This window comes from Mobula birostris, chromosome 22 (assembly GCF_030028105.1).
Source record: "Mobula birostris isolate sMobBir1 chromosome 22, sMobBir1.hap1, whole genome shotgun sequence".
Taxonomy (NCBI): Eukaryota; Metazoa; Chordata; class Chondrichthyes; order Myliobatiformes; family Myliobatidae; genus Mobula; species Mobula birostris.
The window spans coordinates 51,300,528-51,322,644 of NC_092391.1; the positions used below are offsets into that span (position 1 = coordinate 51,300,528).

Below are 22,117 nucleotides of genomic sequence, written 5' to 3' on the forward strand. Positions count from 1 at the left end.
TCCCTGCCACTCACATTCCCGCCGCAAGTGTCCCTCTTTCCCACAGTTATAGCATGCGCTACCGGCCGCCCCTCTTCTCGCGGTTCCCCCCTGCCAATCGCAGCCCTCTGCACGGTCCGTCCCCTGAGGGGGGCCCTCCCTACAAGTCCTTTCATACGAAGGGTCCACACCCACTCTGAACCCCCGCGACTTCTCATTTCTCAGCTCTGCCACCACCTCCTTTACCAGTTCCCGGTGGAGCTGGCTCCGATCACTTCACCACAAGGGGCTACAACTGAGGATTGTACCCTGCTGACAAGTCCTCCCCCAGCCCCAACATGTTCTCATCCCCCCGCACCTCTCTGATCAGCTGAATGAACGATGGAGGGGGGCATGTTTTATAGGACTGCCGGAGACTCCAAGCAATCCTGTCCTCAGCCTGGGCACCTCTAGTTACCTGGTCCATCCTTAACTGATCCACCTCAGCTGCCCGAACGACCCCCCCCGGAGCCGCAGACCATTTAACCGTCTGTCTAGTCGAGAAAGGTACGTGGATAGCTTCTCACCCTTCTCTTGACGCGCATTTTGAAACTCCCCGAGGAGCTCCCAGTCAACCCAAGAGCACTTTCCAAGGCCTCCAGATATTCATCAAGGGACGTTTGCTCTACCCATGTCCCGTAATCCTCTTCACCTTCGGGGGTGGGCGTTATCCCAGAGAAAATTCTTATCTTCTGGTGGGGCCCCTCTGCCTTTCTCGCCAGGGAGGTAATGGCAGATGCCAACTCGGAACTCTCGCCTTTTGCTAGGGGACGGAAACTGATCAAGTTTTCCAAATCTGACCGCTCTTTCCCCTCATCCCTCAGAAACGAGAGAATTTGTTCCCTAAGATCTCTGCCCTCATCCGCTGGCAACTCAGCTCGCTGAGCTCCGGCCCCTCCCTCCCTGACAGTTTTCAGACACCATGGTCCCGCCTCCCCTGGGATGCCAATAACCTCTGGCAACTCCGCCCCTCGTACGTCCATGCTTGTCTGCACCAGCACTAGGTCTGTTCTCGTCTCAAAATCAAATTTGCGCAATACGATTTCAACTTTGCCAACAGCTTTAACCATACTCAAACCTCGAAGTAACACTTCATCCAGGGTATGAATCTCTACCCCACTCAACACGCACGCATTACTCACTGGCAAACCTTCCGCCCGGCACCAGCGCTAAAATGCAGCTGTCACCATAGCAACACTACTTTAAACAGGGCGATCACACAGCATCCACAGAATCCAATCCCGGACGAGCCCCCACAAATGTAAAACTTGGCTTGATCAACTCACATTCTTCTAGGGGAAGCTGCCATCTGCCCGCCAAACTGTGTCTAACGTTTGTGTAGATGCTGTGTAATGCGCTCTAGTACAAACCCATGATGTAAAACAGCAGACAGTACACAATATGCGATTAAATGATTACACTTTATAACTCTTATTTGGTGATGTGGTTAGTAGAAAAGCAAAATAGTAAGGAAAAAGGTGCCACAGTAGTTAATTTTAATCAGTCTGTGCACAAGTAAATTTGTTGGAGCTCATGGAACCAGGACTCCTTTCCACCAATCGATCTTCTCCGAACTCCGTCGACCCTCAGCTGGGACCACCCTTGGTGGTCTGCCAGAGCGCTCCACATGCGTCCTTCCTCTTCTCCTCGACTAAAAGCCCGCGCACTAACTCTGGTGACCATAGATACAAGATAGAATAACATGACTTCCATTGGTTAGTTCCCCGTTATCTGTAGTTATAACCCAAACATCGCAGCTACAGAGAAACATTACCTCATCAGTTAACATTACAGAGAAGCCGTTTCATTATAACACTACAGAGAAGCCGTTTTATTATCAACAGTTAACAATACTGAGAACGCCCCCCCACACTGATAGGAGGGGATAGAGGACCATGGAAGGAAGGGAAGGGGGAGGAGCACCAGAGGGAGGTGATAGGTAAGTAAGGAGATAAGGTGAGAGAGGGAAATGAGAGTGGAGAGTGGAGAAGGAGAGGACGGTGCAAAATTACTGGAAGTTCAAGAAATCAATGTTCATGCCATCAGGTTGGAGGCTACCCAGATGGAATATAAGGTGTTGCTTCTCCAACCTGAGTGTGGCTTCATCTTTGTGGACTGATATGTTGGAGTGGAAACAGGAAGTAGAACTGAAATCGGTGGCCACCTGGAAATTCTGCTTTTTCTGGTGGATAGAGCGAAGGTGCTCGGCGAAGTGGTCTCCCAATCTGCGTTGGAGGGGATCCCACCAGACTCACAGCTGGAGTGTTGCCTCACCTGGAAGGACCGTTTGTGGCCCTGAATGGGGGTGAGGGCGGAGATGGAGGGGCAGGTCTAGCACTTGTTCCGCGTGCAAGGATAAGTGCCAGGAGGAAGATCAGTGAGGAGGGGTGAGTGGACAAGGGAATTGCACGGGGAACGATCCCTGTGGAAAGCAGAACGTGAGGTGGGGGGGGGGGAAGGGAAAGATGTGCTTGGTGGTGGGATCCTGTTGGAGGTGCTGTAAGTTATGGAGAATTATGTACTGGATGTGGAGGCTTGTGGGGTTGTGGGTGAGGACAAGAGGAACCCTATCCTTGTAGGGCAGCAGGAGGATGGGGTGAGGGCAGACGGGCATGAAATGCAAGACGTGGGTGAGGGTAGCATTGATGATGGAGGAAGGCAAGCGCCCTTACTTTGAAGGAGGGCATCTCAGTTGTTCTGGAATGAAAAGAGCAGATACGGCAGAGATGGAGGAGCTGAGAAAAGGAGAAAAGATTATCTTCATTTGTCAGACGTACATTAATACATCGAGTGAAATGAGTTGTTTGTGTCAAATCAAATTGCTGTGATTGTGCTGGGCAGTCCGTGAGTGTCACCATGTTTCCCTCGCCAACTTAACATAGCCACAGCTCACTAAACCTAACCCTACATCTTTAGAACGTGGGAGGGGACTGAGCACCTATAGGGAGATCACGCGGTTTCAGAGAGAATGTACAAACTCCTCACAGGCAGCAGTGGTAATTGAGCCCTGACTGGTGATTGCGGGCACCGTAATAGTGTTACGCTAAGCAGTACGCTTCCATGCCTCCCTTTTTCTGGTCTTAATAATTCACACAAAGAATAAGTTGAAGATCATCTGTCAAACTTTCTTTATTCCCCCCAACTTTATCAGTATTTAGAACATTAGAATGTAGAGCATAGAACAGGACAGCACAGCACAGGAACAGGCCATTCGGCCCACAATGTTGTGCTGAACCAGCTAAAAAGCAAATCAAAAACACCTGAACACTACCCACACCATGATGTCCGTATCCCTCCATCTTCCTTACATCCAGGTGCCTATCTAAATGTCTCTTAAAAGCCTCTAATGCATTTACCTCTACCACAACACCAGGCAGTGCATTCCAGGCATCCACTACTCTCTGAGTAAAAGATTTTCCCCTCACATCCCCCTTGAACCTATCCCCTCTCACTTGAATACATGCCCTCAGATTTTAGACAATTCAACCCTAGGAAACAAGATACATGAGGAAATCTGCAGTTGCTGGAAATTCAAGCAACACACACAAAATGCTGGTGAACGCAGCAGGCCAGGCAGCATCTCTAGGAAGAGGAACGGTTGATGTTTCGGGCTGAGACCCTTCGTCAGGACTCAGATACTCCCTGTCTACTCTATGCCTCTCATAATCTTGTAAACCTCTATCAGATCTCCCCTCAGTCTCCAGCACTCCAGAGAAACCAGCTCAAGTTTATTCAGCCTCTCCTGATAGTATATGCCCTCTAAACCAGGCAGCGCCCTGGTTTATCTCTTCTGCGCCCTCTCCAGCCTCAACGTCCTTCCTATCCGACAACCAGAACTGTATGTAGTACTACAGATGTGGCCTAACCAGACTTTTATAAAATTGCAACATAGCCCCTCCACATTTGAACTCAGTACCTCGATTAATGAAAGCAAGCATTCCATAAGCCTTCTGAACCACCTCATCAATCTGTGTAGCCACTTTCAAGAAGCTATGAACTTGGATCCCAAGGTTTCTCTGCTCAGCAAGACTTATTGGAGTTTATAATTTTTTATATCTCGAGGGAGTCTTGATCATAAGCGGGCCGAAACTCCTGAAGACAGGTGGCAGATCAACTGATGATCCCACTGGTGATAGCACAGGACAGTTAACATCTTAGTCCAAGTGTATTTTTAAACTCTTGCTGTCTTGCAAAACAACAAATTTCACCACAACACACAAAAATGCTGGAGGAAGACAGGTCAGGCAGTATCTATTGAAAAGAATAAACAGTCGGCGCATCGGGCAGAACCCCTTCTTCAGGACTGAGCTGGATTAAACCTGATACTTAAAAAAATATTGTAAAACATAGCTGAAGTGAAGCTGTGCTAGGTCAATGTCTAAAAAGGTTTTATTTTATTGTCTTCCCGAATAAAGAGGAGAAGTATTCAGGCATCGTAGAAACCAGCACACAAAGGAGAAGGAAAATCTCGACCCCGGGACATTCCAGCCGCACACAGCATATTAACGAGAAATCAGGCTGGTGTCACATGGTCTCACACGTGACCTGATGTCACGTGAACAAATCCGGTGGGTTTAGCGGATTCCTGCTCACCCAGTTAGCTTTCTCTTACCCCGGGGGCAGCCCCCCCCACAAAATTTCCTCACTTTTAGGGCTCGCATATCTCCCCCCCCCGCTCACCCGAGGTGCACCGACCTCTAATATCACTCCCTCCTACTGCCTCTCTTCTCTTTCCTTCCCAGCTATCCTACCCTCCACCTGGCCCATGGGGTCAAACTTTCTCTTAACCCGAGATGGTAGCTGACATTGGCAGGGTGGAGGGTGAGGCTTTAGTCTGCAGTCCTGGCGGTTCTGGTCATTGATAAAGTTTGGGAGCAAAGAGCCTAGTGGTAGTAGAGAGTCGCCTGTTTTCCCCGACAGATTAACGCAGATTCTGCGGATTTTTCGGGTAGTGGTTCGTAGAGCACTGCGGACTATGAACGCCCGGTCCCGGCCCCTGGCTGTGGCCGGTCTGTTGTTCGCTGCCCCCGGCACCGGCCTTCTGCGCGTTACTTCGCTCATTGTACAGCCCCAGGTGAAGGCGGTGAGTTTTACTGTGAGCCTTCTCTCAGTTCGTTTTAAATTCTAGATTTTAATGTCTGTAATCTTATTCAGCTTCTCTCCCCGTGAAAACTCTATGCTTACCCGAGTAAGAGTTCGCTGCTCGATGTAGGAATTTAGATTAATGTTCATTTCTGGCTTAATTTGCTTTTATGCTGGCAACGCGAATTGCTCCCGGCATCAGCGCTGTCATTGCATCCTAAGTCTAGGAGGACCAAGCCTGGAGGACTACAATTAGTGGTGTTCCGTAATGATCTGTACTGGGGCCTTTGCTGTTTGTAATACTGATAAATGACCTGGATGGAAATGTAGATGGGTGGGTCAGTAAGTTTGCGATGATACCAAGATTAGTGGAGTTGTGGATAGTGGGGAAGACTGGCAAAAATACAGCGTGATACAAATCAGTTGTAGATACCGGCTGAGAAATAGCAGATGGAGTTTAACCCAGATAAATGTGAGGTGTCGCACTTCGGTTGGACAAATACAAGGACTCAGTGCACTGTTAAGAGTAAAAGGGCCTTAAAGGTGTTGCTGAGCGGGGAGACCTCGGGATCCAAGTTCACGGTTCCTTGAAAGTGGCGACAACGGGTGGATAAAGTGGCGAAGATGGTTTATAGAATGCTTGGTTTTATTAGTCGAGGCATTGAGTTCAGATGTGGCGTGGTTATGTTGCAAACTTATAAAACTCTCGTTAGGCCACATCTGGAGTATTGTGTGCAGTTTTAGTCGCCCCACTGTAGGAAGGATGTTGAGGCTTTGGAGAGGGTGCGGAAGAGGTTTACCAGGATGCTGCCTGGTTTAGAGGGCATGTGCTATCACGAGAGACTGGATAAGCCTGGGTTGTTTTTCTCTGGAGCACTGGACACTGAGGGGAGATCTGATAGAGGTTTACAAGATTATGGGGCATAGAGTGGACAGAGTTTCTGTTTCCCGGGATTGAACTGTCTTAATAGCAGAGGGCAGACAATGACGGTGAGATGGGGTTGGTTCAAAGGGGATGTGAGAGTCAGTTTTTTTTACTCAATGGTGGATGCCTGGCATGCGCTACTGGTGTGAGGCGAATACACTAGAGCTTTTAAGAGACGTTTAGATAGGCATGTGCATGTAAGGACGAGTGATATGGACATGCTGTGGGTAGGAGGGATTAGTGTTTGGCTGTTTTTGATTTGTGTTTTTTTTTAAAAACTGCTTCGGCACAACATTGTGGGGTGAATGGCTTGTTACTGTGCTGTACTCTATTAACCCCCAGGGTTTGTCAGGTTCGGTATGTACTAGTTAATGGAAAACAATATGAAGTTTACTGAGGCATTGGGACCTCCTGTTTACCCCTTTCTGATGGGCTAGGGTAAATTAAGAGTCAGAAGAGTACAGCACAAAAACAGGCCCTTCGGCCCATATCGTCTGTGCTAAACCGTTTAAACTGCCGACTCCCATTTTAAATCGAACTTGCATGCACCACTTGCCTCCACCTACATCTCCTGGCCTGTGGGGGGGGGGGAGGAGGAGGGTTTTTGCCTGGAGTCCTGGGGGTGGGGCCGGTCTGGGCATTGATAAAGTTCGGGAGCGGGAGCCTAGTGACCGTAGTGATCTGAATGTCGTTTCCCCCAATAGGTTAATAGGTTGTTCTCCGGACAGCGATTAGCGGGGCGCTGTGGAACATGAACGCCGTGAACCGGCCCCGGGCTCTAGCTGTGGCCGGTCTGTTGCTCGTTACCGTCGGCACCGGGCTTCTCCTCGCGATTCCGTACGTTATAAAGAGCCAGGTGAAAGCGGTGAGTTTTGCTGTGAGCACTTTCTCTGTTCGTTTTAAATTCTGGAATTTAATTTCTGTAACCTTATTCAGTTTCTTTCCCGGTGAAAGCGCTATGTTTACCTGAGTAAGAGTTCGCTGCTCGATGTAGGAATTTGGATGAGTGTTCATTTCTGGTTTAATTTGCTTTTATGCTGGCAACGCGAATTGCTCCCGGCATCAGCGCAGTCATTGTGTGCTAAGTCTAGGAGGACCAAGCCTGGAGGACTACAATTAGTGGCGTTCCGTAATGATCTGTGCTGGGACCAAGTTCACGGTTCCTTGAAAGTGGCGACAACAGGTCGATAAGGTGGCGAAGAAGGTTTATAGCTTTTATTAGTCGAGGCATTGAGTTCAGATGCAGAGGGGTTATGTTGCAAATTTATAAAACTCTGGTTAGGCCACATCTGGAGTACGGTGTACAGTTCTGGAGACAAATACATTAGAGGCTTTTAAGATGCTGGGATAGCCACGAGGGTGTAAGGAAGACTGAGGGACATGGACATAGACCAGGGAGGAGGGATTAGTGTTTGAATGTTTTTGATTTGCGTTTTAGCTGGATCAGCACAGCTTTGTGGGCCGAATGGCCTGTTTCTGTGCTGTACTCTTTAATGTTCTATTTTCTAATTAACCTTCATGGTTTGTGAGCATTGACGTGTGAGGTGAGGGCCTCCGTCGGTCAGAGTTGACGATGGATATTGTGTCCTATCTGTCTAGATACGCAAGCCTGGACAGTACAATATGGGGAGCAAAGTGTTGCCTGTGTAGCAAGCTCCCCCTCTCCATCTGATGAACCCAAAGGAATGGCAGAGACCGATACAGTTTGGTACCAGCAGCATTGCAGGAGTTGCCAGTCAGCATTGAACTCAACGTAGGACTGCCTTAGAGACTCCAGCTCCAGATTTTTCCCTCGGGGTTTACTCCCAAAGCCTCCCCCATGAGTGGAAGGCAGCGGAGGTTTGAGATCAGAGTTTTCCTCATAGGTGAGCTGCCAACCACGGCTAACAGTCCCATCTGCCCGAAGCGATTGTTGTTAAGGCACCAGTAACCGGTCTTTGCCCCTTCAGTAGAAACAGTTCCGTCTGGCTTAGTTGCTAAACTACATGGAGCTGGAGCTGGTTGTCAGAGGCTATTTGAGATGCACACCATTGGGAACATTTAATAGGTAGTGGGGGCTTGTCCCCATTACCACCCCTGGCTATAGCAACTTTAAGGATGTGTACTAGTTAAAGGAAAACAGTATGAAGTTTCCTGAGGCACTGGGAACTCCTGTTTACTCCTTTCTGATGGATTGGGATAAATTAGACCCATAAAAAAGTTCCTCCCAACTATTCCATTGCCCACCTGACCCAGTGATTCAATCCCCACCCATGGCGTTGTTTCTCTCGCCCTGCAATGGCAGCTGATATTTGCAGGGCAGGTGGTGCAGGGAGGGTGAGGTTTTTGCCTGGAGTCCTGGGGGTGGGGCAGGTCTGGGCATGGATAAAGCTTGGGAGCAGGAGCCTAGTGACAGGAGGGAGCTGAATGTCATTTCCCCGCTAGATTAACGCAGATTCTGCCGCTTTTCCGGATAGTGGTTAGTGGAGCGCTGTGGAATATGAATGCCTGGTCCCGGCCCCGGGCTCGGACTGTGGCCAGTCTGCCCCTCACTGTTGCTGGTGCCAGGCTTCTCCTCGTTACTCCGCTCCTTCTACAGCGCCAGGTGAGGGCGGTGAGCTTTGCTGTCGGGTCTTCTCTCGGTTCATCTTAAGTTCCAGATTTTAATTTGTAATTTTATTCAGCTTCTTTCCCCCCCAAAAGCGCTGTGCTTAGTTTCTGTGGGAGTTCGCTGCTTGCTGCGGGTAATTGGTTTAGTTTTCATTTCTGGCTTCAATGTGGTCATTGTTTACCAAGTCTAGTTGTTCTGCTACCTAACTTCCCTTATTTTTTATTTTCACTCTTTGCCATCTCTCCAAGGGTCCACACAATTTTTCAAAAAAGCCTTCAATAACGCTCAGGGTTTGTGAGTACCGAACATGTCCCTACCTTAGAAATTACTAGGGTTACCCATAGCCCTCTATTTTTCTAAGCTCCATGTACCTATTCAAAAGTCTCTTAAAAGACCCTCATATCCGCCTCCACTACTGTTGCCGGCAGCCCATTCCACGCACTCACCACTCTGAGTTTAAAAAAAACTTACCCCTGACATCTCCTCTGTACCTACTCCCCAGCACCTTAAACCTGTGCCCTCTTGTGGCAACCATTTCAGCCCTGGGAAAAAGCCTCTGAGTATCCATACAATCAATGCCTCTCATCATCTTATACACCTCTATCAGGTCACCTCTCATTCTCCGTCACTGCAAGGAGAAAAGACCGAGTTCACTCAACCTGCTTTCATAAGGCATGCTCCCCAATCCAGGCAACATCTTTGTAAATCTCCTCTGCATCCTTTCTATAGTTTCCATTTCCTTCCTGTAGTGAGGGGACCAGAACTGAGCACAGTACTCCAAGTGGGGTCTGACCAGTGTCCTATATAGCTGCAACTTTACTTCTCGGCTCCTAAACTCCATCCCATGATTGATGAAGGCCAGTGCACTGTATGCCTTCTTAACCGCAGAGTCAACCTGCGCAGCAGCTTTGAGCGTCTTATGGACTTGGACCCCCAAATCCCTCTGATCCTCCACACTGCTAAGAGTCTTACCATTAATACTATATTCTGCCATCATATTTGACCTACCAAAATGAACCACTTCACACTTAGCTGGGTTGAACTTCATCTGCCATTTCTCAGCCCAGTTTTGCATCCTATCAATGTCCCACTGTAACCTCTGACAGCCTTCCACACTATCCACAACATCTCCAACCTTTGTGTCATCAGCAAACTTACTAACCCATCCTCCACTTCCTCATCCAGGTCATTTATAAAAATCACGAAGAGTAAGCGTCCCAGAACTGATCCCTGAGGCACACCACTGGTGACCAACCTCCATGCAGAATATGACCCGTCTGCAACCACTCTTTGCCTTCTGTGGGCAAGCCAGTTCTGGATCCACAAAGCAAGGTCCCCTTGGATCCCATGCCTCCTTACTTTCTCAATAGGCCTTGCATGGGGTACCTTGTCAAACGCCTTGCTAAAATCTATATACACTACATTGATTGCTGAGGCACTGGGAACGCCTGTTTACTTCTTTCTGATGGGCTGGGATAAATTAGTCATAGAGAAGGCCCTTTGGGCTATCTAGTCCGTGCCAAATCATTCAAACTGCCTCCTCCCATCTTAAATGCTGAAATTGAGTTCACATGCAACACCTGCTCTGGCAGCTCATTCCACACACTCATAACTCTGAGTGAGGAAGTTCCCTCACCTTTCGCCCTTAACCCTTGACCTCTAGTTGTCGTTTCGCCCAACTTTGGAAAAAGCCTGTTTGTATTTACTCTTTCTATACCACCCATAATTTTGTATACCTCTATCAAATCTCCCCTCAATCTTCTACACTCTAAAGAATACAGCCCTAGCCTTTTCAATCTTTCTCAAAAACTCAGCTCCTCCACACCCCACACCATCCTTGTAAATTTTCTCTGTATTCTTATTTACATCTTTCCTGTAGGTAGGTGACCAAAATACAAACACAATACCCCAAATTAGGCCTCACTGAAGTCTTATACAACTTCAACATAACATCCTATCTCCAGTACTCAGTACTTTGAGTTATGAAGGCCTAGGTGCCTAAACCTTTTTTTGGGACTCCATTTATCTATGGTGCTAATTTCAATGAATTATGGGCCTGTATTCCCAAATCCCACACTCCTTGGTGCCCTACTGTCTAAGACCTACCCTGGCTGGTCCTGCCGAAGTGTAAAGCCTCCCACTTGTCTGCATTAAATTCCATCTGCCATTTTTCAGCCCATTTTTCCAGCTGGCCCTGATCCCACCGCAAGCCATTATAGTGATCTTGTCATCTGCAAATTTGTTGATCCAGATAACCACATTATCATCCAGATCATTCATATAGATGACAAACAATAGGGGATCCCTGTGCACTAGTCACAGAACCCAAGTCACAGGCTTCCCGTCAGAGAGGCAACCATCTACTACCACTCTCTGGCTTTTCCCACAAAGCCAATGTCTAATCCAATTTACTACCTCATTTTGAAAACCAAGTGACTGAACTTGACCAACTTCCGATGCGGGTCCTTGTCAAATGCCTTGCTAAGGTCCATGTAGACAACATCCCCAGCCTTGCCTTCATCAGCTTTCCTGGTAACTACTTTGAAAAACTCTGAGATTGGTTAGGCATGACCTACCATGCACAAAGCCTTGCTGACGATCACTGATCAATCCATGTCTATCCAAATTCTCATATATCCAGTCCCTTAGAATAAGTTCCAATAATTTTCCCATAACTGATGTCAGGCTTACTGGCCTGTTATTTCTTTGGTTTATTTTTAGAGCCTTTCTTAAACAGCAGAACAACATTAGCTATCTTCCAATCCTCTGGTACCTCCTGTCACTAAGGATGATCGAAATCTCTGCTCGGACCCCAGCAATTTCTGCACTTGCCTCCCACAGGGTCTGGGGGAACACCTTGTCAAGCCCTGAGGACTTATCTCAAGACAGCAAACACCTCCTCCCCTGTATAAGGTCCACAAAGTCAATCCCATTCTCTCACTTCTGTAGACTTTGTGTCAGTCTCCTGAGTAAATACAGACGCAAAAAAAGACTCAAGATCTCATTTGGCTCCCACACATGGATTACCGTTCTGATTTTCCAGAGGACTAATTTTGTACCTTGCAATCCTTTTGCTCTTAACATGTCTGTAGAGTCCCTTGGGAATCTCCTTCACCTTGTCTACTCATGCCGCCTTTTAGCCCTCTTGATTTCTCCAGTCCCAACACTCGGGATTTCTAACCTATCTGAGCTGGCGTTTAAGTTGTCTAAGCACCTGGGACCTGGGTCCTGATGCAGCGACACACCCGGGCCGCGTAGCCCGAAGTCGTTCTTGATCTCACCAAATGTGCTCGGCGCTTGGAGTGATCTGACCTCACGCCCGGGTTACGTGGGCAGATATTGAAACTCTTCCATATCGACTCCTCTCCAGATCGTTCACTCCAACAGCGACAGCGGTACCAGCTCCGTCTGCGACCCCGTCTCGAACACCTTGGCTTTGTGATGCACCTGCACAGCCCATCCTTCGAATCAACTTCATCTCCACTTCTTCATTGACACCAGCCCCGTACTGAGCCAGTTTCTTTCCCCTCCGCCCATCACTCTTCTCACTGGTTCCCCTTGCCCTTCCCACCCCCCACCCCCCATTTTGTTCTGTGCTCCATCTACAATATTTCCCGTTGAGTTTCGTGTCTGCAGCCCTTCGCCTCCACCTTCACCTCCTGGCTTGTGTCACTATTTCTGTCTGTCCGTCCTTCCTCCAACTGCTTTTCACCCCTCTTTTTTTTAAACAAATGCTTGTTACACAAACGTATACAAACATCAGGTGTTTCATCAGGGTGAACAAATTCAAATTAAGACATGATTATTACTGTCTATGTATGAGTCATTGATCATGTGGATAGCCAGAGACTTTTTCCCAGGGCTGAAATGGCTAACATGAGGGGGCATAGTCTTAAGCTGTTTGGAAGTGGGTACAGAGGGGATGTCAGGGGTGAGTTTTTCACACAGAGTGGTGGGTGTGTGGAATGCACTGCCAGTGACAGTGGTAGAGACGGATACAATAGGGTCTTCTAAGAGACTCTTAGATAGGTACGTGGAGCCTTGCAAAAGAGGGCTGTGTGGTAGGGAAATTCCAGGCAGTTTCTAGAGGAGGTTACATGGGTTGGCACAACATCGTGGGCTGTAGATTTTTTTAAAAAAGTCAGTTCCTGGAGGAGCCTAGAAATCCCCCACTGTACCCATGTAATTTATTTTTAAATTTAGTTGTCATGAACATGCTATCAAAAGGTTTTGGGGAGCTGTACCTTGTCATTACTAACACCTTTTCTGGGGTAAATTGTGGTCAAGTATCACCGCAGACAGTGAAGAAGCAAGCGAAGGTGAAGCTGATTTGAAGAATGGGCTGTGTGGGTGCATCGTGAAGCTGAGGGGCGGTGTGTTTGAGACGGGGTTGCAGATGGAGTTGGTATCGATACGGAAGAGTTTCGATGTCCGTCCACCTAGCCCGGGTGCGAGGTTGGATCGCTCCAAGTGCTGGGTCGATTTGCTGAGATCAGACACTGCTTCGAGCTGTATGGCCCAATCGTGTCACTGGGGTCTAGAACGAGGCGCTACCTAGTGCTTAGACAATTTAAACTCAGGCCCAGGTGGACTGGAGGCGTGGGTTGGACTGGTTATGGTTGCTCTCCCGTGATGTTCATTCCTCTCTCTGGCGGCTGTCAGCAGTGAGTTTTGCCCTGCTAATATCATGACCTGAGATAGGGGCTTGGGCCTACTCCAGCTTATCCAGGGAGTGGATCTGTGGGCTTAGTCTGGTCCGGAATGCTGTCGTTGGCTCCTATTGCTTGCATGCTGTGTGCCTTTTCCCTCTTTCTCTGCAGTGGCAATGGTCTTTTTTTAAATTGGTTTCCTCGGGTTTCTTGCTTTGTGACTGTCTGCAAGCAAACAAACCTCAAGATGTCTAATTTATACATTCTTTGGTAAGTAACGAACTTCGTTGAAGGTTCTGAGGAGTCTGAGGTGTTTGCTGGTGAGTTCCTTGTGTATCAAATGGGACAGGGAACCTTCCCCATCATTCCCGGTATGGTCCTTGGTTAAAGGGCAAAGTTTCTCCATGTCTTGGTGTTCAGGATGTGATAACGTTGTAAAGTTTTTGATACAGCCTCTCAGTTTAGCTAGTCAAAGTTACTGCATTCTATAATCTTGGTAATTTTGAAAATCTGTACTTGTGTCGGGTGTGTTTTCAAGATGATTTTAATATTGCTGAGGGGCAGGATACTGAGAAATAGAGCGAAAATGGATCTGACATTTGGGGGGGAAATATATTTTATTCGCCATTCCTTGTGAGTCTCATGTATTTTCTTATTTCTGAGAGGCAACACACTGAGAAATAGACAAGATAAGACCATAAGATCTAGCAGCAGAATTAGGCCATTTGGCTCACTGGGTCTGCTCTGCCATTTCATCATGGCTGATCCATTTTCCCTCTTGGCCCCAATCACCTGCCTTCTCCCCGTATCCCTTCATGCCCTGATGAATCAAGAATCTATTAACCTTAGCCTCCACAGCTGCTTATGGCAATGAATTCCACAGATTCATGACTGTCTGGCTAAAGAAATTCCTCCTCATCTCCATTCTGGGTGGATGTCACTCTATTCTGAGGCTGTGTCCTTTGGTCCTATATTCTCTCACCCTAGGAAACATCCCCTCCACATCCACTCCCTCAAAACCTTTCAACAATCCAAATTTCAATGAATCCAAACTCATTCCTCTGAGTTCCATTCAGTACAGGCCCAGACCCATGATACTTTCATATGACAAACCTTTCAATTGTGGAATCATTTTTGTGAACCCTCTCTAATGTCTGCACGTCCTTTCTTAGTTAAAGGGCTTAAGACTGCTCACAATTGACTTCAGCTCTGCCTTTAATACCATCATTCCAAATAAACTGATTCCTAAGCTCCAGAACCTGGGCCTTAGCACTAGATCGGCAGCTGGATCTTCAACTTCCTCACAGACTGGACCCAGGCTGTAAAAATAGGGGACAGGCTCTCCTCTACAATCACTCTGAGCACCGGTGCCCCACAAGGCTGTGTACTCAGCCCCCTGCTGTACTCACTGTACACCCATGATTGTGTAGCCAAGTTTCCATCAATCTCAATATATAAGTTTGCTGATGACACAACAATTGTAGGCCATATCTCAGGTAATGATGAGTACAGAGAGGAAATTAAGAACCTGGTGGCATGGTGCGAAGAAAATAACTTATCCCTCAATGTCAGCAAGACAAAGGAATTGGTTGTTGACTTCAGAAGGAGTAGCGGACCGCACGACCCAATTTACATTGGTGCGCAAGTGGAACAGGTCAAAAGCTTTAAGTTCCTTGGGGTCAATATCACAAATGACCTGACTTGGCCCAACCAAGCAGAGTCCACTGATAAGAAGGCCCACCAGCGCCTTTACTTCCTGAGAAAACTAAAGAAATTTGGCCTGTCTCCTAAAACCCTCACTAATTTTTATAGATGCACCGTAGAAATCATTCTTCTAGGGTGCATCACAACCTGGTATGGAAGTTGCCCTGTCCAAGACCGAAAGAAGCTGCAGAAGATCGTGAACACAGCCCAGCACATCACACAAACCAATCTTCCGTCCTTGGACTCACTTTACACCGCACGCTGTCGGAGCAGTGCTGCCAGGATAATCAAGGACACGACCCACCCAGCCAACACACTTTCCGTCCCTCTTCCCTCCGGGAGAAGGTTCAGGAGCTTGAAGACTCGTACGGCCAGATTTGGGAACAGCTTCTTTCCAACTGTGATGAAACTGCTGAACGGATCCTGACCCGGATCTGGGCCGTACCCTCCAAATATCCGGATCTGCCTCTCGGTTTTTTGCATTACCTTACTTTCCAGTTTTCTATTTTCTATTTATGATTTATAATTTAAAATTTTCATATTAATTTTTACTATTTTTAATATTTGTAATCCAGGGAGCGGAAAGCGCAGAATCAAATATTGCTGTGATGATTGTACATTCTAGTATCAATTGTTTGGCGACAATAAAGTATAAGTAAAATACTCCAAGTGAGGGATTACCAGTGCCTCAATGTTACATCCTTGCTTTTGTATTCTAGTCCACTTGAAATGAATGCTGACATCGCATCTGCCTTCCTCACCACCAAATCAACCTGCAAGTTAACCTGTAGGATTCCTGCATGAAGACTCCTAAGTCCCTGTGCACACACCTCAGATTTTTGAATTTTCTGTCATTTAGAAAATAGTCTGCACTTTTATTTCTTCAGCCAAAGTGCATGGCCATACATTCCCCAACACCGTATTCCATCTGCTGTTTCTTTGCTCATTGGATCTGATGTGGAAATATTGAAAATGGGTCTGGCATGGGGTGGGGGAAGAGGCAATAGTGTTGGCCATTCCTCATGATTCTTCAGCTGTGACTGCACATTAGAATGGACCAGGCACGGGTTTCTCACACAAATGGGTAATAATTGGAAAGAGGAAGTGCTGGAGCTGACATTACAGCTGCTTGAGAATTGTGAAGTGTATTGTCTATCATAAGCACGCAGATAATTTCCTATGTTTTATTACACTTTAGGAAGATATGTTGAGGTTACAATCAGAAAGTCACGGCACAGAAACAGGTCCTTCTACCAGTTTAGACTGTGCCAAGCCATTAATCTGACTAGTCCCTTCCACCTGCACCGGGACCATAGCCCTCCATTCCCCTCCCATCCGTGGACCTATCCAAGCCTCTCTTCAATGTTGAAATCGATCTCACATCCACCAATTGTGCTGGCAGCTCGTTCCACACTCTCACCACCCTCTGAGTGAAGAAGTTTCCCCTCATGTTCCCCTTAAACATTTCACCTTTCACTCTTAATCAGAATTAGGTATATTATCACTGGAGTATGTGGGGAAATTTGTTAACTTTACAGCAGCGGTTCTGTCAGGTCACTCTGACGTACTCGATCAGACCCGATGCAATAGCAATTGTACCACAAATACACTGACAGACGGAATTCTTTTCAAACCTTTATTCTCTACCCATAGCATGCTATGGGGGAAGTTACAGACTGATCTTCCAAAAGAGTCAGTCCAGAAACTGTCCCCGAATTACACAATTTGTAACATTGATCAGGTAGCAGGAAATCTTACCATTACAAGTGTAGACAATATTAGAATCATTTCAATCACATGCTAAGATACAATTAGATACAAGATGATCATTGGTCAGTTAGTTATAATTATTTTAAGCCAAAGTTCCTCATTCGGACCCCTCCCCTTTTCTCTAGAACATTCTAGCCCCTACACTATACTTCCCATATTTAGCTACACCTTGAACTGCTTCTGCAAGATCAGATAGTTCCTTATTTGAGCCTTTGCCTATCTTTAGACAATAATGGCCAGTACGTCACCCATTGTAGAGTGAAACTCCTTTCTGACTTGTCCAAACTTGTCCAAAGCAGTAAGCTAAGGCGCTTACAAGGTGATTGATCATTAATTAATCATTGTCCTCTGTTTTCCCCCCATTAACCTATCCCTTCATTCCATCGTTCCCCCCTTTTTATCACCTTATGATAAACAATTCAACAGGGACCGAGCAAAGCATCATCAGTCTCTCCGTGCAAAGTCGGCAGCCAGCACTCAGGCAGGTCATTATCACACGGCAAGCAATAATTATAACAATGAGGATAATCAGCCCATGCAGCAGATAAGACCCCCATGATCCTCCCTGTAACCACCCTAACCAGTCATCCCCCTTCCCTGAACCCTGCCTGAAATCATCCAATTGTGGGGTACTGCAAGGCTCAGTGCTGGGACCCCAGTTGTTTACAATATATATTAATGACTTGGATGAGGGAATTAAATGCAGCATCTCCAAGTTTGCGGATGACACGAAGCTGGGCGGCAGTGTTAGCTGTGAGGAGGATGCTAAGAGGATGCAGGGTGACTTGGATAGGTTGGGTGAGTGGGCAAATTCATGGCAGATGCAATTTAATGTGGATAAATGTGAAGTTATCCACTTTGGTGGCAAAAATAGGAAAACAGATTATTATCTGAATGGTGGCTGATTAGGAAAAGGGGAGGTGCAACGAGACCTGGGTGTCATTATACACCAGTCATTGAAAGTGGGCATGCAGGTACAGCAGGCGGTGAAAAAGGCGAATGGTATGCTGGCATTTATAGCGAGAGGATTTGAGTACAGGAGCAGGGAGGTACTACTGCAGTTGTACAAGGCCTTGGTGAGACCACACCTGGAGTATTGTGTGCAGTTTTGGTCCCCTAATCTGAGGAAAGACATCCTTGCCATAGAGGGAGTACAAAGAAGGTTCACCAGATTGATTCCTGGGATGGCAGGACTTTCATATGAAGAAAGACTGGATGAACTAGGCTTGTACTCGTTGGAATTTAGAAGATTGAGGGGGGATCTGATTGAAACGTATAAATTTCTAAAGGGATTGGACAGGCTAGATGCAGGAAGATTATTCCCAATGTTGGAGAAGTCCAGAACGAGGGGTCACAGTTTGAGGATAAAGGGGAAGCCTTTTAGGACTGAGATTAGGAGAAACTTCTTCACACAGAGAGTGGTGAATCTGTGGAATTCTCTGCCACAGGAAACAGTTGAGGCCAGTTCATTGGCTATATTTAAGAGGGAGTTAGATATGGCCCTTGTGGCTAGGGGGATCAGGGGGTATGAAGGGAAGGCTGGTGCAGGGTTCTGAGTTGGATGATCAGCCATGATCATAATAAATGGCGGTGTAGACTCGAAGGGCCGAATGGCCTACTCCTGCACCTATTTTCTATGTTTCTTAATAGACTGAGTGGCGTGGGCCACGTTGTCTGATTCGTCAGTAACGTGGGTGATACATTTGTCTCTGACTATTGCGCGCACCCCTCCCTGTTGGGCCAACTGACAATCCACAGCATAGCTGGTCTGCTGTGCGTAGAGTCACAACTCCAATTCTCTGTTAACAGCCTCCAGACCGTCCACCGTACTGTTCGTCAGTGCCGCCAGCCCACAAGTGATGTAGTTGTGGTTCATCACGGCCACGGTCCCTGCCGAGCTCCCTAGAGAGAGAGCGCTCAGGAACCCGTAGCCCACAGAAGAGCCCGGAGTAACGGGATTCCTCCAGTCAGCACAGAATTCTTTACTCACTGCTCGAGCTCTCAGTCGCCATTGAACGTGGGCAGCCTGAGGGCAGGGAACAGAAAGTGGTCTGATCGTTTCCACTGCTGGTGGTAGCTGGTGGTATAGGTGCCATTAAACAATAACGCATATCCTCTTGGCCCTGTAGCCAGTATTTTTGTAAGTCACTATTTTATCATACCACAAGTGCTTCTGTAGATATAGGGAGGATTATTCAAAAGTCTCTGAACCTGCCGACACACGAGTTCCATTGCAATATCCACGCACATACTGAGTTCCCTTAGAGAGGGGCACGCATAGTTCGTGGGTACATTCGCAAGAGAATATTCCCTTGCTCATCCTACATCGGCGGTCCGGACAATGTTTCTTCAGACAGGGTATCTCCCGGAGTACCCTGGCAAGGACGCATCCCTCCCCTTCTCCCACAAAACAGAAGGGATAATTCCCAATGCCCTTACCCGCATTCTCATCCCCTACTCTCCAAAGACACTTTCCCCTGATCCCCCTTACATCCTGCCCCTGATCTATCCTCCACTATTAAGTCATTTTCTGCCCAATTTAGCCCCGATGGGTTAGCAACAAACAATGCTTCTACAGATTGTACCAAAGGATAACATGCAGTACGGTTACCATGCAAACGCATGTGAGCTTTATAAAATAAATCGTTCTTCAGGCTTAATGCCACGGGGGCAATCATAACAGAGAAAAGTCCAATAACAGTCTTTAGCCCACCTGCAGAGCCCATCGTTTGCAATCCCTCAGGTGGATCCAGCGGCTGTGTCCTTGAACCTTAACAGCCGTTGGAGTTTGCAGTAGTGTCTGGAATGGCCCTTCCCACTGGGATACAAGCTTGGGACGCTCCCAATCCCTGATCAGGACCGAATCTCCAGTTTTCAATTCTGGCCACTCCTTTTCCTGGCCTCCAGGTTCCTTAAGGGTATTCTGCACCTGGGAGTGAAGAAACTTTAGAGAGGATGTTGGCGAAAGTAATTCTACAATTCGTCCCCCATGACACTTAGATCAATTTGGGTGGGAGGCTGCATGTCAGTGTCCCACGGGGTCCTTCCAGGGCGCCCATAAACAAGTTCAGCTGCAGATACCCCTGTAGTGGAATGTGGGGTAATTCTCATATGGTATAAGGCCAGCGGAAGGACCTTCAGCCAACTCAGTCCGGTTTCGGACATTAACTCAGACAGCTTGTTTTTCAGGGTGCCGTTGGCCCGTTCCACTATTCCTGCAGCCTTCGGCTGGTAAGCGCAATGAAACTGCTGTTCGATGCGCAGCACCTCCCAAAGCTCTTTATTTATATTTCCTACAAAGTGGGGGCCATTACCCGAACTTATTTGTCTGGGTACTCCGAATCTTGGTATAATTTCTGTAAGCAACAACCTTACCACCATAGAAGCTTTATTATTGGTGGTCAGAGAGGCTTCAATCCATTTACTGAGCACATCTACAATCACTAAACAATACTTGTAACAGTACATGCGTGGTAGTTCGATAAAATCAAGCTGAATACATTCAAAAGGGCCACTTGGCAAGGGGGTTTTCCCTGGGGCACACTTTACTCCCCTTCTGGCGTTTGTCTTTTTGCAAATCAAACAGGCTTGTACTTTTGCTGCAGCAGCTTCCTCCAGCCTGGGGTGCCACGATGTGCAGAGTAAAATATCACTCATTCCCCCCTTGCCGAGGTGGGTGTCCGTATGCAAGCAATCGAGCAACATAGGCAGCAATGTATTAGGAATGCAAACTTGGCCAACTGGGGTATGCCAGAGGCCTGTGGACACCGAATGCGTACACCCGTGTGTCTTCCAGAGTTGTTTTTCTGAATCAGGGGCGTCCCCCTGGAGTTTTTGAACTGTAGCCCTGTCTGGAGTGCCCGGCGCGTGTGGCGTTTTAGTCTAGGTGATGACCAGTTACTCGGCAGTTAAAACTATAAAAGTCTCTTCCTGCGCAGCCTGCTTGGCTGCCAAATCGGCCCTGTTATTTCCTTTAGTCACTGCAGATTCGTCTTTTAGATGAGCCGAACATTTAATAATGGCTAATTTTTCAGGGAGGAGTATGGCCTGTAGGAGGTTTAATGGGGATATGCCATACCACCTCCTCCTCAGTCTCATTATCATTAAAGAGCATGGGCAGTCCAGACAGGTCAAGAGGTACCTCAGTTTTACTTTTGCCGGCTTCATCATCATTCTTCCGTCTATCCTTAGCCCACCTATCCCTTTTTTCCCTATCCTGTTTTTCCTTATTCTTATCGTGATCCTCACACAGTCCATTTAATATCTCCCACGGTTTCGAATTTCCTTCATTGTCACTTAACACTAATCCCTCTGCGACGTGCGTTATGCTCCCAACTACTTTGCTTAGATCTGTGATTTAATTCCTCGGCTGTTTTTCACCAATTGGACTTTAAAACCTTCCATTTTCATCTGGTGTTGCGCTTCCAAATTGCTTCTTCTGCCTTTTGACATTTATCCAAATCCCAGGTCCCACCCAGAGGCCAAATTTCACTGCCCAATTTCTTATTTAGGCATGCTGATAGCCTTCGGTAATCATTCTCTCTCTCTGGGTCATCTTTACAAAGTTTAAACAATGGCGTGTTATTTACAGAATTATCTAATGTTTGCCCCATGCTTTCTAATCGGGTGGGTCAGCCGCCTCCTTTTCTCACTCCCACTTCAGGGTCCTGACCTTCGCGTGGGGGATTTCCCCTCTTAACAACCGGTCTAAGGCAGGATGCTGAGACAGGCAAACTGTCACAAGTGTACTCCAAAACGTATTTACAGCATCCGGTTAGATTGCATGGGAGAGCCACTTCCCCTGTCTGGCCAATGTCTGCTCTGCCCTGTGCTGGTCAATTTACTGCGCTACACGCCCCGGCACCCCCACGCCAGTTAGAATGGTTACCAGCTCCAAAATGTAATAGGTTGCTGCCACTAACCCGCTGACCAATTTGCTGTAACACACTCAAAGAAAAATGTAATAGATCACTACCAATAATCCGCTGCCCAATTTGTTAGCACCGGCAGGCTTTAATACTCACAATACTTCGTCAGGGACTGTAACCCCTTACCTTATACTTTGTTGGGGTCTGTAACCCCTCTTTTAACCGTGGTACTCGGACAATCCTCAACTCAGGTTTTGAAGGAGTCCGTCAGAGGACTACCCCCCAGACGAGGGGATTGTCAGGGAGGACAATTAGTGAGAGGTTCAAGGTGACTCTTACCTTGTGGGCCCACCTGTCTCAGGTCACCGCCACCGATTCGACTGCTGACACCGTCTCACGAAGATACCTCGTTTTGGGCTCCGGGCTCGGCTCGCCAAATTGTCGTACTCGATCGGACCCGATGTAATAACAATTGTACCACAAATACACTCACACACGTAATTCTTTTCAA

General features: G+C 47.3%; 1 protein-coding gene across 6 annotated transcripts in view; it reads left to right on the forward strand.

Annotated features, from left to right (window-relative positions):
- Positions 1-4,569: 4,569 nt before the first annotated feature.
- scarb1 (scavenger receptor class B, member 1) overlaps positions 4,570-22,117 on the forward strand; it is a 72,513-nt gene continuing 54,965 nt past the window's right edge. For 2 of the 6 annotated variants that reach the window (XM_072240722.1, XM_072240728.1), the window contains exons 1-2: positions 4,605-5,101; positions 6,730-6,890. In XM_072240722.1, the coding sequence (XP_072096823.1) occupies positions 6,777-6,890 (114 nt within the window). In that variant the 5' untranslated portion in view covers positions 4,605-5,101; positions 6,730-6,776. The other 4 variants (XM_072240723.1, XM_072240726.1, XM_072240724.1 and 1 more) reach the window with 4 other exon arrangements.